Below are 21,128 nucleotides of genomic sequence, written 5' to 3' on the forward strand. Positions count from 1 at the left end.
ATAACATAATTTTTAGGGGGGAAAATGTAAAGGACATATTGATATTCATGCTATAGCAACTGTTAGAACCCTCCTGTTAGTTTTTTCTATTTTGCTGGTCACATGACTTTTTGCCTATATTATCCAGCTCCGCCCTCCTGGCCTTGCTGGACTTCAGTGTTACTTTTACTCTTAAGCTAACCAGGTGCCTTGTACCTTACTCTGTAGTTTGCTTGGTCTTTTGACCACTAGTACTTCTGTTTGTTTGTCTTTGCTCTGCTACAATTTCTGCTAGGAGGTGTCCAACTATATCCCAGTCCTTAGTTCTTGTAGGGACCCCTCCCTTATATCTATAGGTCTGCGTTCAGACTACCCGAGGACTTAGGCGGGTCTGTTCACAAGGAACAGGTCCCCCGCTGCATCGTAGGGAATCAGCTTAGTCCTATTGTAGGGACAGTTTTCCTACCTTTCCTTAGTGTTTGTAGCAGTTCATAACAGCAACTCCATTTTGTCTGCTTGTTTCAAAATCATGTTATTATCACTCCTTGCATAACATACTTCTTTCCTTCTTTTCTCTCGCCTCATCTTTCCCACACTAACTTTTCTCACAAGAACATTTTGTATTTTGTCAGACACTCCGCGCCTAACTAGTTTAGGCCAGGATTGACCTTGTAAAATTTCCATAGTGCTTCGAACTAACGATGATAATATGACCATATATGTGTTTCCATAATAATTGTACTAACATTGGTTAGCCTGTAGTACTGTAGTATGGCTGCAGAGTTGATTGGCTATTGATATACTCAAAACAATATAAAATGCTAAGCAAAATAAACGGGATCAGAGATTCTTTGAATCCTCCCATACAGAACATTGTTTCCGTTCGGTTTTCTGTGGATTGCAATCGACATAATAATTTGACACTCACTTTGTCAACCGTGAAGGGTTATTGCCCTCCCTCAACAAAAGAACGTGTAAAAAAAGACATTTTTTTATTCTATGTTAGATCCCCAACAACAACGTATGTTTGGGGGAGACCCCCAACACTTGACTGGAGTTTAGAGAAAGTATTAGTGCTCCCCATTTCAGGAGAGATTGTGCAGTAATATGAATTCCCTAGGATAGAAAATAGATTGTAATTTAGGACGCTGAGTGAATCCATGAAACCAGGGCTCGAGCCATGCCAACACATCTCCTGCAGGCGTGAATAGATGTATATTACAGCCATCAATCACGCACAGCTTAGAGATATATCATGGCACAGGTGTAATTTTTTTGTATAGTTTATCACAATCCTGTTTGAAGTTAGTTTTAACCCCTTTACAACCCAAGGTGGTTTGCACGTTAATGACCAGGTTAATTTTTACAATTCTGACCACTGTCACTTTATGAGGTAATTACTCTGGAACGCTTCAACGGATCCCCCTGCTTCTGAGACTGTTTTTTCGTGACATACTGTACTTCATGATTGTGGTAAAATTTCTTCGATATCACTTGCGTTTATTTGTGAAAAAAACGGAAATTTGGAGAAAATTTTGCAATTTTCAAAATTTGAATTTTTATGCCCTCTTTATATGTCACACAAAAGAGTTAATAAATAACATTTCCCACATGTCTACTTTACATCAGCACAATTTTGGAACCAAAATTTTTTTTTATTGGGGAGCTATAAGTGTTAAAAGTTGACCAGCGATTTCTCATTTTTCCAACAAAATTTACAAAACCATTTTTTTAGGGACCACATCACATTTGAAGTCACTTCGAGGGGTCTTTATGACAGAAAATACCCAAAAGTGACACCATTCTAAAAACTGCACCCCTCACGCTGCTCAAAACCACATTCAAGAACTTTATTAACCCTTCAGGTGCTTCACAGGAATTTTTGGAATGTGGAAGAAAAAAATTAACATTTAACTTTTTTCACAAAAATGTTACTTTAGACCCAATTTTTTTTATTTTTGCAGGGGTAACAAGAAAAAATGGACCCCAAATTTGTTGTGCAATTTCCCCTGGGCACGCAGATACCCCATATGTGGGGAAAAAACACTGTTTGAGTGCACGGCAGGGTTCAGAAGGGAAGGAGAGCCATTTGACTTTTTGAATGTAAAATTTGCTTGAATAATTAGCGGACGCCATGTTACATTTGGGGAGCCCCTGATGTGGCTAAACAGTGGAAACCCCCCACAAGTGACAGCATTTTGTAAACTAGACACTCAGGGAACTTATCTAGATGTGTGGTGAGCACCTTGAACCCCCAAGTCCTTTACAGAAGTTTATAACATGGAGCCAGGAAAATAAAAAAATCAAACTATTTCCACAAAAATGATGTTTTAGCCCCATTTTTTTTATTTTCACAAGGGTAAGAGGAGAAAATGGACCCCAAAAACTTTTGTGCAATTTCTCCTGAGTACGCTAATACCCCATATGTGGGGAAAATACAGTGTTTGGGCGCACGGCAGAGTTCAGAAGGGAAGGAGCACTGTGTGACTTTTTGAACGCAAAATCGGCTGGAATAGAGAGCGGATTCCATGTCGCGTTTGGAGAGCCCCTGATGTGCCTAAATAGTGGAAACCCCCCACAAGTGACCCCATTTTGGAAACTACACCCCTCAGGGATTTTATCAAGGGGTATAGTGAACATTTTGAACCCAGAGGTACGACACAGAATTTGATAAATTAGGTCATCATATTGAATAAGTTGTCATTAGTCTTGAGCACAAGTGCTCGCTACTTGACTTTGCATCGGGTAGTTGGGTATGCACCATGTATCACGGGTGCTCGAGTGACATGCTCGAGTCCCCGCCCCACATGTTTCACTGTTATTAGACACCCAAAAAAAACCGCGGGGATCGCTCATGCATGGTAGGCAATCCCCGCAAGTTTTTTTTGGCCGCGAAGCATATGGAGCGGAGACTCGAACAAGTCACTCGAGCACCCGCGATACTCAGTGCATACCCGAGCACCCGATGCAAACTCAAATAATGAGCACTTGCGCTCAACACTAGTCACCATATCGCCATTTTTTTTTTTAAAAAAACAACCCTAACCCCAACCCCAGCCGTAGCGTTTATTTTTTACGCCGTTCCTAGTGCGGTATAAGTGATTAGACGACTTTATTCTTCGGGTTGGTGCGATTACAGCGATGCCAGATTCATATCGGGTTTTTATGACTGACAGCTGTCACACACTAAAAGACGCATTTTTTGTAAAATCTAGTTTTTGCATGGCCATATTTTGAGAGCTATAATTTTCCCACATTTTGGCCGACAGAGTCATGTGAGGTCTTGTTTTTTGCGGGACAAGTTGACGTTTTTATTGGTACCATTTTCAGGCACGTGACATTTTTTGATCGCTTTCTATTCCGATTTTTGGGAGGCAGAATAAACAAAAACCAACAATTCAGGAATTATGTTTTTTTACATTTTTTTATTCTGCTCCGTGTGTGGTAAAATTGATAAGGCAGGTTTATTCTTCGGGTCAGTACGTTTGCAGTGGTACCACATTTATATAATTTTTCTATGTTTTGGCGCTTTTACACAACAAAAGCTATTTTATAGAAAAAATTATTTTTTTTGCATCGCTTTATTCTGAGAGCTATACCTTTTTGACTTTTTGTATGATGGAGCTGTATAGCGGCTTGTTTTTTGCGGGACAAGATGACGTTTTCAGCGGTACCATTTTTATTTACGTTTGTCTTTTTGATCGCATGTTATTCCATTTTTTGTTTGGCAGTATGATGATAAAGCATTGTTTTTTATTTTTATTTTTTACCGTGTTCACTGAAGGGGTTAACTAGCGGGACAATTTTATACGTCAGGTCGTTCCGAACGCGGTGATACCAAATATATGTACTTTTATTGTTTTTTTTTTTCATAATAATATTTATTGATGGGTACATTATATTTTTATTTTTGGTGGATTATTTTTTTATTTTTTTTTTACAATTTTTTTTTCACTTTCTGATACTTTTTTTTACTTTTATACTTTGTCCCACTATGGGACTTTCACTTTTTTTATTCTGATCGCCTGCATAGCACAAGAATGGAGCACCATCACTGTGCTATGCAGGCTGTCAGTGCTGCACAGTGAGAAGATAGTTTGGTCATGCACTGCGTATGACCAAACTATCTTACTGCTGTCTGGTGACCGAGATGTTGTCATGACGACATCGGATCATCATGGCAACATCCAGGAAGCCGCGGCAGACAGCGCTGGAGGCCGGAAGAGGAGGTGAGTATCCCGATCACCTCCCCTTGCCACTGCAATGCTGCGATCGACTTCGATCGCAGCATTGCGGGGGTTAATGTGCCGGGAGCGGTGCGGGACCGCTCCCAGCACATAGCACCGGGTGTCAGCTGTGACAATCAGCTGACACCCGGCGGCGATTGCGCCCGCACAGCCTGTGTGCGCACGCGATCGCCATGACATACTAAGACGGGTCAGGCTCTTAAAGCCCAGGGCACAGACGCGTATTAATACGTCATGGGCTTTAAAGGGGTTAAAAGAAATTTTAAAGTCAGGATAAAGGAAAACTGTATTGTTTTTGTACAGAAATTCACACTTGGTCCTCACTGCACGTTTAATGTTGTCGATCATAAAATTGAAGTTTGGTCATAAAGACTGGACCTGGTCTTGTAGGGACCATATGAGCACATTCAGCAGCACAGAAGGGAGAGAAGGTAGATTCATTCAATAAGATATCAGGGATCTAGGAAGCCAACAGCATCATTACCCTCCGCTTTCTCTTACAGGCCCATCAGAATATTTTTCTTCAAGTGATTTTCTCACTTGTCAGCACATTCTGCGTGCGCTGTTATTTGGCTTTGTAGTTTACAGACCTGGGCAGGTAACGGTCAGCGTCTACTAATCCCAGGGGGTAGGTAGATCCTCCAGGTTGTAAGTTCTATAGACAAGGGCTTTCCCAATTCACAAAGTAATTTGAACATTTTCAGATGGAGGAGAATGTTATGCTCAAGCGGCAAAATGGTGATCACACGATTGTGATACGGCCGGACTACACCACCGATAAAGCAGCCACAGCTGGTGACTGAGAAGAATCTATGACTTCTCTGCATTTAGTGGTTAATACTCACCTGGGCGGTTATCTGTAGGAATCTCCTCCTTACACCGCTCATCACCCCTCACATATGTCTCTGTAGTATTAATATGGGTCTGATCTTCACCCTGAAACAAATATTGTAAAAGTCAAAGACAGATGGAGAAGTCACATCTATGATCAGCTCTAATCCTGCCGTCTCCACCGTTCTCATTACACAAGTATAAAACATATAATACTGGTGGATAAAACAAGACTGAACACAAGACCTTCACAGCCGTCTACACATCATAGGGGAGATCTCATGAGACCTTCTCTCCATCTACCTGATGATCCTGAGGAACATTGGGATCTTCTTGTTTACAGTCGAGTGGAAGAAGAGGATGGGAACATCTCTCTGGTGTTGTCCTCTTACTGGATAGATCTGGAGGAAACACATACAGGGACTGAATTAATTGTTTACATACAGATAATTATAGCCCATGTGTGTTTAGTCCTGTCTATTACCTGGTGAAGTGAGGGGCTGGGGAACCTCCATCATGATGTCCCTGTACAGATCTTTGTGTCCTTCTAAATACTCCCACTCCACCATGGAGAAATAGATGGCGACATCCTGACACCTTATAGGAACCTGACACATACAATGATACCTTCATCCCCCAATCCCTTCATAGCATTACTGTATAATGTCCCAGTATTCCCAGCAGTGTCACCTCTCCAGTCAGCAGCTCAATCATCTTGTAGGCGAGTTCAAGGATCTTCTGTTCATTGATGTCCTCATGTATTAGGGGGTGAGGTGGAGGACCCGTGATTGGACACAGGGGTCTTCCCCATCCCTCAGACGCAGGGTCCTGACAGCGCTCACTAGAGGTCTTCTTCACTACTGTGTAATCCTGGTTATGGAGAGACACATTAATAAATCTCACTACAGACATTTCCAGAGTCCTCACCTCTCCAGTTCTGTCCATCTGTTATTCCCATAGATAAGAATGATGTAATGTGAGGTCATCAGAATCTCTCACCTCTCCAGTAAGTCGGAAAAGGATCTCTAGGGTGAGGTGTAACATCCTCTCCAACATCTTGTCTCTGTCCATATGCATCTTCGATGGGTAAATCAGGAAAATTCTCTTCTATAGAAGATCTTCACTGAGAGGATCGGATATTGTAGAGACCTTAATGAGAAGAAGATGAGCCAGTGTAACATAATAAAAATCCTGTGTAATAATACAATTACTAGAGATAATAAGGGAAACATATGAGGAGATTTATTATTTTACAGTATTTAGCTTTCTTCTTTATAACTACTAATAAAACCTTTATATTTTAGGCCACAGACAACAAGCAGTTTCTTCCTCGGAGTCTGCAGCTGAATACGTTTCACATAGACTCATCTTCCATAACGCTAATTCTCGTCTCATTTACAGACACTGGAATACTGCAGGAGATATTCATTACACGTAACACTAGAAATAACTGCTTCATGATGAGGACGAAATCTTCATATTCTACTATGGCTCTAGAAACATAATTGGCCAGAGTCTGTCACTAACTACATCACCATCGGCCGTTTATATGAATGTTTCCCGTCTTCCCCGGACTGTAATCTTCTATCACTTTAGATCTCATGTCTGATTTACACACAGAAATTTGAGGCTTTTACAACCCCTGGCAAAAATTATGCAATCATCGGGCTCGGAGGATATTCATTCAGTTGTTTAATGTTGTTGAAAAAAAGCAGATCACAGACATAGCACAAAACTAAAGTCATTTCAAATGGCAACTTTATGGTTTTAAGAAACACTAAAAGAAATCAAGATTAAAAATGTGGTACTCAGTAAGGGTAATTTTTTTCAGACCAAGCAGAGGTAAAAAATTATGGAATCACTCAATTCTGAGGAAAAAAATATGCAATCACCCTGTAAATTTTCATTTCCAAAACTAACACCTGCATCAAATTAGATCTTCTCGTTAGTCTGCATCTAATAAGGAATGATCACACCTTGGAGATCTGTTGCACCAAGTGGACTGACATGAATCATGGCTCCAACATGAGAGATGTCAATTGAAACAAAGGAGAGGATTATCAAACTCTTAAAAGAAGGTAAATCATCACGCAATGTTGCAAAAGATGTTGGTTGTTCACAGTCAGCTGTGTCTAAAATCTCGACCAAATACAAACAACATGGGAAGGTTGTTAAAGGCAAACATATTGGTAGACCAAGGAAGACATCAAAGCGTCAAGACAAAGACAAAGAAATTATTTTTTCTAGAAAAGTTTTAAAAGCGCCAAAACATAAAAAAAGATAAAAATGCGGTACCGCTGTAAACGTACTGACCCGAAGAATATAGCTGCCTTATTAATTTTACCACATGTGGCATAGCATGAAAAAAACAACCAAAAAAACAATTCCGGAATTGCTGTTTTTTGTATAGTCTGCCTCCCAAAAATCAGAATAGAAAGCGATCAAAAAATTTCACATGCCCGAAAATGGTACCAATAAAAACGTCAACTTATTCCGCAAAAAACAAGCCCTTACATGACTGTCGGCCAAAATGTGGAAAAATTATAGCTCTCAAAATATGGAGATGCAAACACTAGTCTTTTAGTGTGTGACAACTGTCAACCATAAAAACCCGATTTGAATCTGGTAATGCTGTAATCGCACCGACCCGATAAATAAAGTCGTCTAATCACTTATACAACACGAGGAACGTCGTAAAAAAAAATAAACTCTAGGGTTAGGGTTGTGCTAGGGTTGTATTAGGGTTGGGGTTAGGGTTGTGCTAGAGATAGTGTAAAGGACATATTGATATTCATGCTATAGCAACTCCATTTTGTCTGCTTGTTTCAAAATCATGTTATTATCACTCCTTGCATAACATACAGTTATATGAAAAAGTTTGGGCACCCCTATTAATCTTAAGCTTAATGTTTTATAAAAATTGGTGTTTTTGCAACAGCTATTTCAGTTTGATATATGTAATAACTGTTGGACACAGTAATGTTTCTGCCTTGAAATGAGGTTTATTGTACTAACAGAAAATGTGCAATCTGCATTCAAACAAAATTTGACAGGTGCATAAGTATGGGCACCTCACCAGAAAAGTGACATTAATATTTAGTAGATCCTCATTTTGCAAAAATAACAGCCTCTAGTCGCTTCCTGTAGCTTTTAATGAGTTCCTGGATCCTGGATGAAGGTATTTTTGACCATTCCTCTTTACAAAACAATTCCAGTTTAGTTAAGTTTGATGGTTGCCGAGCATGGACAGCCCTCTTCAAATGATCCCACAGATGTTCAATGATATTCAGGTCTGGGGACTGGGATGGCCATTCCAGAACATTGTAATTGTTCCTCTGCATGAATGCCTGAGTAGATTTGGAGCGGTGTTTTGGATCATTGTCTTGCTGAAAGATCCATCCCCTGCGTAACTTCAACTTTGTCACTGATTCTTGAACATTATTGTCAAGAATCTGCTGATACTGAGTGGAATCCATGCGTCCCTCAACTTTAACAAGATTCCCGGTGCCGGCATTGGCCACACAGCCCCAAAGCATGATGGAACCTCCACCAAATTTTACTGTGGGTAGCAAGTGTTTTTCTTGGAATGCTGTGTTTTTATGCCACCATGCATAACGCCTTTTTGTATGACCAAACAACTCAATCTTGGTTTCATCAGTCCACAGGACCTTCTTCCGAAAAGAAATTGGCTTCTCCTAATGTGCTTTTGCATACCTCAGCCGACTCTGTTTGTGGCGCGCTTGCAGAAACGGCTTCTTTCGCATCACTCTCCCATACAGCTTCTCCTTGTGCAAAGTGCGTTGTATAGTTGACCGATGCACAGTGACACCATCTGCAGCAAGTTGAAGCTGCAGCTCTCTGGAGGTGGTCTGAGGATTGTCCTTGACTGATCACACCATTCTTCTTCTCTGCCTTTCTGATGTTTTTCTTGGCCTGCCACTTCTGGCCTTAACAAGAACTGTCCCTGTGTTCTTCCATTTCCTTACTATGTTCCTCACAGTGGAAACTGACAGGTTAAATCTCTGAGACAGCTTTTTGTATCCTTCCCCTGAACAACTATGTTGAATAATCTTTGTTTTCAGATCATTTTACAGTTGTTTTGAGGAGCCCATGATGCCACTCTTCAGAGGAGATTCAAACAGGAGAACAACTTGCAACTGGCCACTTTAAGTAGCTTTTCTCATGATTGCATACACCTGGCTATGAAGTTCAAAGCTCAATGAGGTTACAAAACCCAAAAAAGTGCTTTAGTAAGTCAGTAAAAAGTAGGTAGGAGTATTTAAAACAAGAAAATGATAAGGGTGCCCATACTTATGCACCTGTCAAATTTTGTTTGAATGCAGATTGCACATTTTCTGTTAGTACAATAAACCTCATTTCAAGGCAGAAACATTACTGTGTCCAACAGTTATTACATATATCAAACTGAAATAGCTGTTGCAAAAACACCAATTTTTATAAAACATTAAACTTAAGATTAATAGGGGTGCCCAAACTTTTTCATATAACTGTACATTCTTTCCTTCTTTTCTTCTGTTCACATGCATCTTTCCCACAAACTTTTTCTCACAAGAACATTTTGTATTTTGTCAGACACTCCGCTCCTGTTATCTAACTAGTTTAGGCCAGGATTGACCTTGTAAAATTTCCATAGTGCTTCGAACTAACGATGATAATATGACCATATATGTGTTTCCGTAATAATTGTACTAACATTGGTTCAAGCCTGTAGTACGGCAGTAGATGATTGGACATTAATAAACTCAAAACAATATAAAATGCTAAGCAAAATAAACGGGATCAGAGATTCTTTGAATCCTCCCATACAGAGCATGCATTGCCTCCGTTTGGTTTTCTGTGGATTGCGCAATCAATATAATAATTTGACACTCACTTGGTCAACCGTGAAGGGTTATTGCCCTCCCTCAACAGCTGGTGCCGTGACTCGGATCCCTAACCAGGGACGCCCCACCACCTCTGGACATCCACAAAGAGAGACTTGCTTTCAGCCTCCCCCACTGGAATTGGGACTGATCATCCCCCACAAAAAGCCACGGTAAGTGCACCAGTTCTTTACTAGTGACACTGACCGTTTGGCGTGGTTTCCACGTGGTGTGTGGTTGTTTGCAGTGTCTTCGGACGTCCTGATTGGATATAGTCAAAGGTGAGACTATAAGGGGTGTAGTCCCATTAGGGGGGTCTGATAATATTTACTTTCCAAGCAGTATCACCTCGGATTGACAAGTGAATATTGTGTGAATCTTTCCTTCTTTAATTTCTGACAAAGATTCTTAGAAGACTGGACATTGTTAGCTTCAGTCGCAGCAGGTGATCGAAGATTGGGTAGGACACGCAAGTAGATATACGTATATCGAGTGTCCAGAGCGCTGCGAAGCTGCAAAAGTGCTCCTCCTTTCATTAGCCGTCTGTACGATTCCCACGATGGATGGGGTGAATTAAAAGGTAGTAGTGGAACAGCTGGGAGCTCTGGCCAGACTCCGCTGTGCACAAGCATTAAGAATCTTTGTTGGTTGTGAAGCGGCAGTAGTGATTAATCAATGTTTCCGTGGAGCAGAAAGAATTTGTCTTCCCCGCAGGAGGGGAATGTGATGAATATTATGATCAGTCGAGAACGGAAAAGATCATTTAAGCATGCACCAAAAGTGTTTAAGGTGTTAAACTTTCCCGTGCAGGGCAGACTTAACCCTGCGTTGTGGGACGAAGGAATTCGCCACAATAGAGGAAAATTAGTTGATTGTGGATTGTTGGAAGATGCTGAAAACTTTAGGAAAGTGGCACATGAGATTTGTGATGAAGGATATGTTGAAATAGAGGAGGAGATGAAGCCTGGTTATTTCAATTACTTTTATGTCAAGAAAGGAAAATTATCTAGCACTGTGACAAAAACTGGTTGTTTTGTGCTACAAAATGAAGCTGATGGGGAAAAAGTACAGGAGGAAGTAGGTCCCCTTCTCAAATTATGTGTCCACAACCCGAATCTAAAGCCCCTAAAGAAGCATCCCCTACCCCCACAAATGTAGCAGTACCCCAGCCCCCCTGAATCCGGAAACTGAGCAATTTATACCTTATGACATTAAATACCCTGCACTTCCCACTGAGAGCCAGCCACCATCATATAACCCAGACGGTTGGCTCTGTAATGTGTGTTGGGTCACTAATCCAGGATGGCGCAAGACGTGCTATAATTGTGGAGCACGTAAACCCGGTGTTGTAGCACCAACCTGCCCATTACTTAACGCTGACGGGGGGTATTATAAATCACTACCTCCACCTGCCCCTGCCATGGTTCATACTCCATTCAGAGAGACCCAGGGTCCTCTGAACTCTTCCCTATTCACCCTCTCCCAAACTGGGGAAATAGAACATGGACACGAGTATCAGGAGGTGGCGTCTGTTTTACTGAATAGTCCTTCGGAATTCTCCACTATACTGAGAATGGGGAGTATACCACAACAGCAAGTTGGGATCATTGTAAACGCAGCAAATGCGAAACTGCAGCATGGGTGGGGGCTAGCTGCAGAGATATGTCGTATTGTGGGACCTACAATACAAGCTGCATCTAATGATTACATCCATGACCATGGTCCGTTAAGAGAAGGAGAGGTGATGGCTACAAGAGCCGGACAGCTATCATGTCAGTTTGTTATACATGTAGAGAAAACCAAAAGCGTAATGTCATTGTGTAAGATTACAGTACAAGATGTTAAATGCAGCAAGGAAGATAATGGAATGTTGAAATGTTGAAAAGTGAATGCATGTGAAAAAAAAAGGTTGCACTGAGTTTGTTGACAGAAGGAAAAAGTATGTGGATATGTGGAGGAACTTAAATGGTTAACTGAAATATGCGCGCTGCCAGATAAGCGCCCAGTTACAGTTGCTAGCATAGCAAAATGGCCTTGGCTTGATACAGAGCAGAAAAAAAAAAAAAAAAAAAGGGTGAATGGAGGAACAAAATACAGACAATAAGGGAAAGACGCTATGTTATGTGTATTACAAAGATACTGCTCTCCGATAATGGCGGAGTAATGAATTGTTGGGAATGTTCTAATTGCGGCCAGCAGAATCCATTGTCAGCAGATTATTGTGTTGCATGTCACGCACCCCGTCCAGCGTCCAGAAGGCCCACCCATCGCTACTACTCAAGCCACTCCTAGTGCCCCATGCTCATCTGTTATACCTATGTCCGCCCAAAGTTCCAACCCTTCCTGCAGCGGCTATGTTGCTACACCCATTGCATCACCTCTGGCCTCTGACCAGATGTCCCTTTGGTGGCAGCCATCTTGGTGCACCCTTCCTGTAGTATGCTTCCTTCTGGTGGCGGCCATCTTGGCACACCCGGAATACAGGCTGCAATACACACTACACCCAGAATGTGTATGAGGAAGATCATCATGATCAGTGTGTGACAGAGCATTAGATACCAATACGTATGAGAGTGGGGTTGATTTCTGTCAAGCCCTTAAAATATGGGCTCAGGATAAGTTGGCTAATCAATCCACTACCCTCAACAGCACATATTTATGTCCACTTTGACATTAGGGCTAAAATATGGTGATGTAAACTAATTTTCTAGATGGTCATATATCCTTAAGTTTCTAATAGATGCAAATACACGTTGTCTGGTTTACAGTAATTGATTTAGCAAACATTTTTTTTTTTTTATTAGCATTCCACTACACAAAGACTGTCAGTTTCTGTTTGCATTTACATATCAGGGCAGGCAAATGACTTGGACGGTGTGGTGATGCTGCAGAGTTCGCAGAATAGCCCTAATCAGTTTGCAAAGAACATGTCTAGCTGTCTGCTGCCGTGGCAGCTGGACAACTCTGAGGTAGTACTTTTACAATACGTGGATGATCTTCTTTTGTGTGCCCCCATGGAGCAAATGTCCATCAGGTCCAGTCTTAAGGCCCCGTCACACTAAGCGATATCGCTAGCGAGATCGCTGCTGTGTCACGGTTTTGGTGACTCACCAGCGACCTCACCAGCGATGTCGCTATGTGTGACACTTTGCAACGATCAGGCCCCTGCTGTGAGGTCGCTGATCGTTGCAAAGTGTCCTGGACCATTTTTTGGTCGTTGGCCTCCCGCTGGCCAGCACACATCGCTGTGTGTGACCAGCGGGACCAACGATCTGGCTGGTAACCATGGTAAATATCGGGTTACTAGGGGCACGCGCGCACTTAGTAACCCGCTGTTTACCATAGATACCACTCTGCTACGGTGAGCGGAGGCTCCAGCGCACCGTAGCAGAGTGGTATCCATGGTAAACAGCGGGTTACTAGGGGCACACGCGCACTTAGTAACCCGATATTTACCATAGTTACCAGCCTGCTCCTGCTTAAGCAGCAGGCTGGGAACGGGAGCAGGACATCGTGGAACGATTCTTTCCATGATATCGCTGCTCCCCTCATCGCTGGTGAGCCTGCCTGTTTGACAGCTCACCAGCGATGTATTAGCGATGCAGCAACGATCCCTGACAGGTCGTATCGTTGTCGGGATCGCTGCTGCATCGCTTAGTGTGACGGGGCCTTTAGCCTCCTCAAGCATCTAGCAAAACTGAATTGTCGAGTCTCAGCCTCGAAACTTCAGTTTTGCCTCGGTCAAGTGGTCTTCTTAGGCCACTACCTTACTCAGGGTGCCAGACATCTCACGGAAGAAAGGAAGACGGTCATCTACCTACTACCGTTCCGAAAAGATCCCATAGCGCTGCAAAGGTTCCTCGGACTATGTACATATTGCAGACAATGGATCCCAGACGCTTCACGTCTCATGCAGCCCCTATATGATGCATTAAAAGAAGACACTCTGACTGATGTAAACAACAAGGACCACCAAGAACTGCTGCAACAAGCCTTTGAACAACTAAAGTCAAAGATAATGCCAGCCCCTACCCTTGGAAATCCGGACTATGCTCAACCTTTCCATTTGTATGTCTCTGAGACAGGAGGACATGCAGCCGGAGTACTCAAGCAGAGACACTGTACAAAGCAGCGCCCAGTCGGTTATTACTCAGCGCATCTGGACCCGGTAGCCTCTCCCAGCTGTCTACGAGCGGTTCACGCCACACAGCAACCTAAACATCTGTCTACACAGAGACACCTGCGGCTGCAGAGTTCGTTGATGTTGCCAGAAAATGTGAAATTACACCGGTGCACCACCATCAACCCAGCTGCCTGCACCTGAAGGAGAGGGGAAAGAGGCTCCACCGCATGATTGTCTGGAACAAATTACTGCGGAGTCAACTCCACTTGTTCTAGTGGGGGAGGTACCCTTGGATGACCCAGAACTTACGCTATATACGGATGGATCCAGATATGTTGACACCTCTGGCAGGTTTCATACTGGATATGCAGTCACAACTGAAGATACATTGGTAGAGGCTGCAGTCTTACCTCCCAGTATGTCAGCACAGGAAGCCAAGCTCAAAGCTCTGACTGCAGGTTCTCCTGTGAAAAATGCTGAAAGCGTCAGACAATTGATGGAAGCGGTGCAACTACCAAGACAGTTGGCTGTCGTAAAGGTAAAAGCTCATACCCGACCAGATGCCCCTGAAGCAAGAGGTAATGCACTTGCTGATCTCCATGCTAAGAAAGCAGCTCTTCTTCCGACATCCATGTCCATGGCTGTTATGCAACAGGCCAAACAGCTAAATTCCGTGCCAACCCAGGATCAACCTGCAGAAGAGCATCAACCGGTCCCTCCAATCACAAAGCTACGCTCCACACAGCAAAAAGTCTCTAAACAAGAACGCCAGTCGTGTAAGTAGGCGGGTGCTAAATTAATAGATGGGCTATGGAAGAAGGAACAACTGTACTGTTTGCCTTGACTCCTGTATCCAGCCGTTGCGGCCTGGGCCCATGGACCGGTACATCGAGGGAAGAATCAAGCTTTGCTACTGGTACAGAAACTCTATTGGGCTCCAGGAATTTCCACCGTCTTCAGTGCACAGAACAAAGGTTGTACAATATGCCAAACCTGCGACCCAGGCAGATTACAGAATGTACCGACAAAACACCTTGCCAAACCAGAGTATCCGTTCCAACGATTGCAAGTTGATCACATCACTCTCCTTAAAGCAGGACGATATGAATATTGCTTAGTGGTAGTGGATATGTTTTCCAGTTGGCCAGAAGCATTCGCCGTTCCAAACATGACTGCCAAGACTACCGCCAAGAAGCTGGTCTCTGAAGTTGTTCGCCGGCATGGAGTCCCAGAAGTTATCAAAAGATCAAGGACCAGCCTTTTCCTCATGCGTATATCAAGAAATACTTACCATGATTGGATCAACAGTGGCGTTACATACTCCTTACCATCCACAGTCAAGTGGCAAGGTGGAGAGATAGAATGGCACACTGAAAGGGCAATTAACCAAAATGATGCAGGAGACTACGGCCCAGTGGCCTGAGCTCCTTCCCATTGCACTATATCACATACGTACCACACCCATAGGGAAACACAAACTGTCACCCTATGAGATACTATTTGGGTCACAACCAGCCATAGCTAGATTTACCCCACAACAATTATCAGAAGAAACAGATTATGTTGTGCAATATGTGATTCAGCTTGCCAAAGCCTTAACTAATACCCATGCGTTAGTATCATCTTCTATTCCAGATCCAGCTGATGCAGAAGGTTGTCATACCCTCAATCCCGGAGATTACGTGTATGTGAAGAGGCATGTTCGGAAACACGGACTAGAACCACTGTATGACGGACCATACCAAGTGCTCCTGAAAACCCCAACAGCAGTAAAACATGAATTTTCTGAATATAAGTCTAGTGATCCAACATGTGGCAATCCGAATGTTGGATATTGTAGCCCCCTGGGACAAATGCCTTCATGGTGTATGTTATCAAATAACACCGTTTTTATCGATTTGGTACATAAGTTAGTATTACAGCACTCTGCTTTATCGGACCTGCCATCAGCCACATATTGGGTCTGTGGGAATAATGCGTATAAATGGTTCCCACTCGGAGAAGGGGGGACTTGTACGTTGGCCCGGCTAACTCCAGCCACTTATCTTATTCCCCATAGTAAAGTAGGTATGAGAGCCATCTCTCTTCATACCATTTATAAACGTGCCAAAGAAAACACCCCACGCCCATCAGGAAGACCTCATTTAGTACAAATAAGTATACCCAATAAGATAGCCAGTACTGTCTTCCTCTACCCTATGGTAACACAAATGTGGCACAAATTAGTGGAAGGCACTGATTACTTAGATGACCAGATTTGGAATATTTTGGAAGTAATTAATACTACTGTTGCGGTGCAGAATCAGCTTATTATAGTGGCCAATCAACATACTTTAGTGCTGGACTATATGACAGCAGCTCAAGGAGGGATGTGTCAAGTTATAGGCCCAGCCTGTTGTCACTATATTGACCCCGACTCTACCATATAGTTAAAGACTAAAATGGAAGACATTAGGAAACTCAGGGAAGAATATAACAAACATAATGAATTGACCAAAGACAGTTGGTGGTCTGATACATTTTCCTTTTTAAATCCTGCTAATTGGTTTAAAGGGATTGGTGGATGGATTGCTGGAATATTACAAGGAGTGTTGCATATTGCTGCTTGCATCTTGTTAATATATGTCTTACTAAAACTAGTCTTTTATTGCATCCCATTTTGCATGAGGAAAACCTGCCAGTCATCAGAGAGCAAGGAGGACGCTGTTAACCAACATCCAGTGCTACTGTACACGGACCTCCCAGATGTAACCAGCATTGAGGACCTGGATGATAAGGGAATGATGACCCTTACCCGCATGCCCCAACCAACCTCACGTCTGAAGATCAGAGCTTTATGATTATATCAACGAACAAGGGGGGATGGACATGCCGCGACAGCCTCAATTGGTAACAAGGGCACTAATTGAGTGAAGACCAATGTTCCTCAGGCTTAAAACATGACCCTGGGATAGCACCTCTATTGTTGATAATAACATAATTTTTAGGGGGGAATGTAAAGGACATATTGATATTCAAGCTATAGCATTTTGTCTGCTTGTTTCAAAATCATGTTATTATCACTCATTGCATAACATACTTTCTTTCCTTCTTTTCTTCTGTTCACATGCATCTTTCCCACAAACTTTTTCTCACAAGAACATTTTGTATTTTGTCAGACAATCCGCTCCTGTTATCTAACTAGTTTAGGCCAGGATTGACCTTGTAAAATTTCCATTGTGCTTCGAACTAACGATGATAATATGACCATATATGTGTTTCTGTAATAATTGTACTAACACTGGTTCAAGCCTGTAGTACGGCAGTAGATAATTTGACATTAATAAACTCAAAACAATATAAAATGCTAAGCAAAATAAACGGGATCAGAGATTCTTTGAATCCTCCTATACAGAGCACACAATGCCTCCGTTTGGTTTTCTGTGGATTGCGCAATCAACATAATAATTTGACACTCACTTGGTCAACCATGAAGGGTTCTTGCCCTCCCTCAACAATAGGGCGACCAATGTTGAGCGCAAGTGCTTGCTACTTGAGTTTGCATCGGGTATGCAATGAGTATCGCGGGTGTTTGAGTGACATGCTCGAGTCTCTGCTCCATATGTTTCGCGGCCAAAAAAACACGTTTTTTTGAGGTGTCTAACAACCGTGAAACATGCGGGGCAGGAAACTCGAGCATGTCACTCGAGAAACCTTGATACATGGTGCATACCCGAGTACCCGATGCAAACTCAAGTAGCGAGCACTTGAGCTCAAGGCTAATGACAACTTATTCAATATGTTATGTAATGTTATCAAATTCTGTTGGACCTCTGGGTTCAAAATGTACACTATACTCCTTGATAAAATCCTTGAGGGGGTCTAGTTTCCAAAATGGAGTCAATTGTGGGGGGGTTCCACTATTTAGGCACATCAGGGGCTCCCGAAATATGACATGGCGTCCGCTCTTGATTCCAGCCAATTTTGCGTTCAAAAAGTCACAAAGTGCTCCTTCCCTTCTGAACCCTGACGTGCACCAAAACAGTGTATTTTCCCCAAATATGGGGTATTGGCGTACTCAGGAGAAATTGCACAACAGTTTTTACGTTCCATTTTGTCCTCTTTTCCTTTTGAAAATTAAAAATTTGGGGCTAAAAGATCATTTTTGTGGACAAAGTTTAACTTTTTTTTATTTTCACGGCTCCATGTTATAAACTTCTGTGAAGCACCTTGGGGTTCAAGGTGCTCACCACACATCTAGATAAGTTTCCTGAGGGGTCTAGTTTCCAAAATGGTGTCACTTATGGAGAGTTTCCACTGTTTAGGCACATCAGGGGCTCTCTAAACGCAATATGGCGTCCGCTAATTATTCAAGCAAGTTTTACATTCAAAAAGTCAAATGGCGCTCCTTCTCTTCCGAACCCTGCCGTGCGCCGAAACAGTGATTTTTCCCCACATATGGGGCACCTGCATGCTCAGTGGAAATTTCTCATGAAATTTTGCAGTCCACTTTTTGGATCAAACAATTTACTGATTGAGAAGCTCTATACGCCACAAAATAAATAATATTTACTGACCGAGGTGGACTAACTATGCTAAAAAGTAACTTTTATTAGAATGTATTAAAAATATACATATCTCCACCGTATCTAACATGCAGTCTATCCAATCCGAACCTTATAGATGGATTAGATTTGGATACTAATAATAAAATTAATAAATGGTATATTATTATACTATAGGTGAATATTGCCGTGCTTTATTGCGGTACTTTATTAGCTCCTTCCCAGAACATTGGTAGTTAGAGATCGCTAAAACTTGTGCACATTAATCAATTAGAAACTATCCCAACGTGCATATTCATCTTCACGGCACATGGAAACATTCCCCATACAGAAATCCCACAATCATCCCTTATTATTGCACTTTGCCCTCAATTCCAGCCCTGAACAATCAGCGAGCTCCAGTCACTATTCATGTGGATGACGAGTTCTTGTTGATCTATTGCTACTTGTCCCTTTAATATATTTTATTATAAATGTTTATTATCTACAGAGGTTCAATAATCCCCACACAAGGGTTAACCCCTAATATGGCAATACCTCACACGGCTGATAGGTTGTGCTGCTCTCCTTGTAGCTTCCGGTATATTCAGTCGTTTTGTTACTCAGCCGCATCCGCCTATCACAGTTACTGAGATGCTGATCACTGTGTCCCCCCATATTGTACTACAGTAATCACATTGATGTATTCGGGGGTCTATGTTACCGAGATGCAGATATCTCCTGCTGATCTCCAGGTGATCACTGTGTCCCCCCATATTGTACTACAGTAATCACATTGATGTATTCGGGGGTCTATGTTACTGAGATGCAGATATCTCCTGCTGATCTTCAGGTGATCACTGTGTCCCCCCATATTGTACTACAGTAATCACATTGATGTATTCGGGGGTCTATGTTACTGAGATGCAGATATCTCCTGCTGATCTTCAGGTGATCACTGTGTCCCCCCATATTGTACTACAGTAATCACATTGATGTATTCGGGGGTCTATGTTACTGAGATGCAGATATCTCCTGCTGATCTCCAGGTGATCACTGTGTCCCCCCCATATTGTACTACAGTAATCAAATTGAGGTATTCGGGGGTCTATGTTACTGAGATGCAGATATCTCCTGCTGATCTCCAGGTGATCACTGTGTCCCCCCATATTGTACTACAGTAATCACATTGATGTATTCGGGGGTCTATGTTACTGAGATGCAGATATCTCCTGCTGATCTCCAGGTGATCACTGTGTCCCCCCCATATTGTACTACAGTAATCACATTGAGGTATTCGGGGGTCTATGTTACTGAGATGCAGATCTCTCCTGCTGAGCTCCAGGTGGTCACTGTGTCCCCCCATATTGTACTACAGTAATCACATTGAGGTATCCGGGGGTCTATGTTACTGAGATGCAGATCTCTCCTGCTGAGCTCCAGGTGGTCACTGTGTCCCCCCATATTGTACTACAGTAATCACATTGATGTATTCGGGGGTCTATGTTACTGAGATGCAGATATCTCCTGCTGATCTCCAGGTGATCACTGTGTTCCCCCCATATTGTACTACAGTAATCACATTGAGGTATTCGGGGGTCTATGTTACTGAGATGCAGATCTCTCCTGCTGAGCTCCAGGTGATCACTGTGTCCCCCCATATTGAACTACAGTAATCACATTGAGGAATTCGGGGGTCTTTATTACTGAGATGCAAAAATCTCCTGCTGAGCTCCAGGTGGTCACTGTGTCCCCCCATGTTGAACTACAGTAATCACATTGAGGTATGTGTATGTTACTGAGCTCGCTGACCTGTACTCAGTCACCTCAGCATGTTTCACCCATGGGCACATCAGGAGTTTATGTTATTACTCATATGTCAATTAGCTGCTGTAACATTATTCATTCAGCACCGAACTCTGACTCCCGGCTACGATGTGAGGGGCGCAGGGCGGCTCTGAGGCCGGGCATTTATAGAGAAAACCCCCGCCTCCTCTCTGTGAGGGGCATTCACTCCGGCCTCAGGTACTGCACTACGCCTCCATGGTTTATAGGCTGCGGATGACGGATTCACCCCTGTCCTTCATCCTGCAGCCGTCTGAAGGGACCTAATGTGGACGGGAACCAGCGAAGCCGTATTCTGTCCACAACTGTAACCTCACTGTTCACACCACACAGAGACCCCCAAAGAGCCTCCGTGCTGAAGGGGTTAATGCCCCCTGCGCCCAGTAATGGGGGTCTCCACATACCTCCACCTGCAGAGCCGCCACCACATATATGGCTGTTGTGTGCGCACAGGAGCTGTGATGAGGTCACAGGAGGGGAGGAGTCAGGGGTCACATGATCAGGGGCCTCAGTGGATGCAGGACTCTGCTGTGCTGGTTGTCATGGTGCTGGATGAGCTGAAGTTTATGTGTGGGGTCAGGAGGGGTTTACAGTGTGGATGTAGCAGAGCCGCGGGTGTACGAGGTGTACGGAGCGGAGCCGCGTGTGTACGAGGTGTACGGAGCGGAGCCGCGTGTGTACAAGGTGTACGGAGCGG

The 21,128-nt window shown here is 43.0% G+C and overlaps 1 protein-coding gene across 1 annotated transcript in view; it reads right to left on the reverse strand.

Annotated features, from left to right (window-relative positions):
* LOC141171906 (uncharacterized) overlaps positions 1–20,919 on the reverse strand; it is a 39,271-nt gene extending 18,352 nt beyond the window's left edge. The window contains exons 1-6 of the mRNA XM_073655556.1: positions 20,836–20,919; positions 6,057–6,206; positions 5,748–5,927; positions 5,542–5,665; positions 5,361–5,458; positions 5,072–5,162 (exon numbers count right to left, since the gene is read on the reverse strand). Of these exons, the coding sequence (XP_073511657.1) occupies positions 5,072–5,162; positions 5,361–5,458; positions 5,542–5,665; positions 5,748–5,927; positions 6,057–6,134 (571 nt within the window). The 5' untranslated portion in view covers positions 6,135–6,206; positions 20,836–20,919. The remainder of the gene's footprint in view (positions 1–5,071; positions 5,163–5,360; positions 5,459–5,541; positions 5,666–5,747; positions 5,928–6,056; positions 6,207–20,835) is intronic.
* Between the last annotated feature and the right edge of the window lie 209 nt (positions 20,920–21,128).

The sequence above is a fragment of the Phyllobates terribilis genome, unplaced genomic scaffold (genome assembly GCF_046119375.1).
Source record: "Phyllobates terribilis strain yellow unplaced genomic scaffold, ASM4611937v1 Scaffold_12__6_contigs__length_324123572, whole genome shotgun sequence".
Classification (NCBI taxonomy): Eukaryota; Metazoa; Chordata; class Amphibia; order Anura; family Dendrobatidae; genus Phyllobates; species Phyllobates terribilis.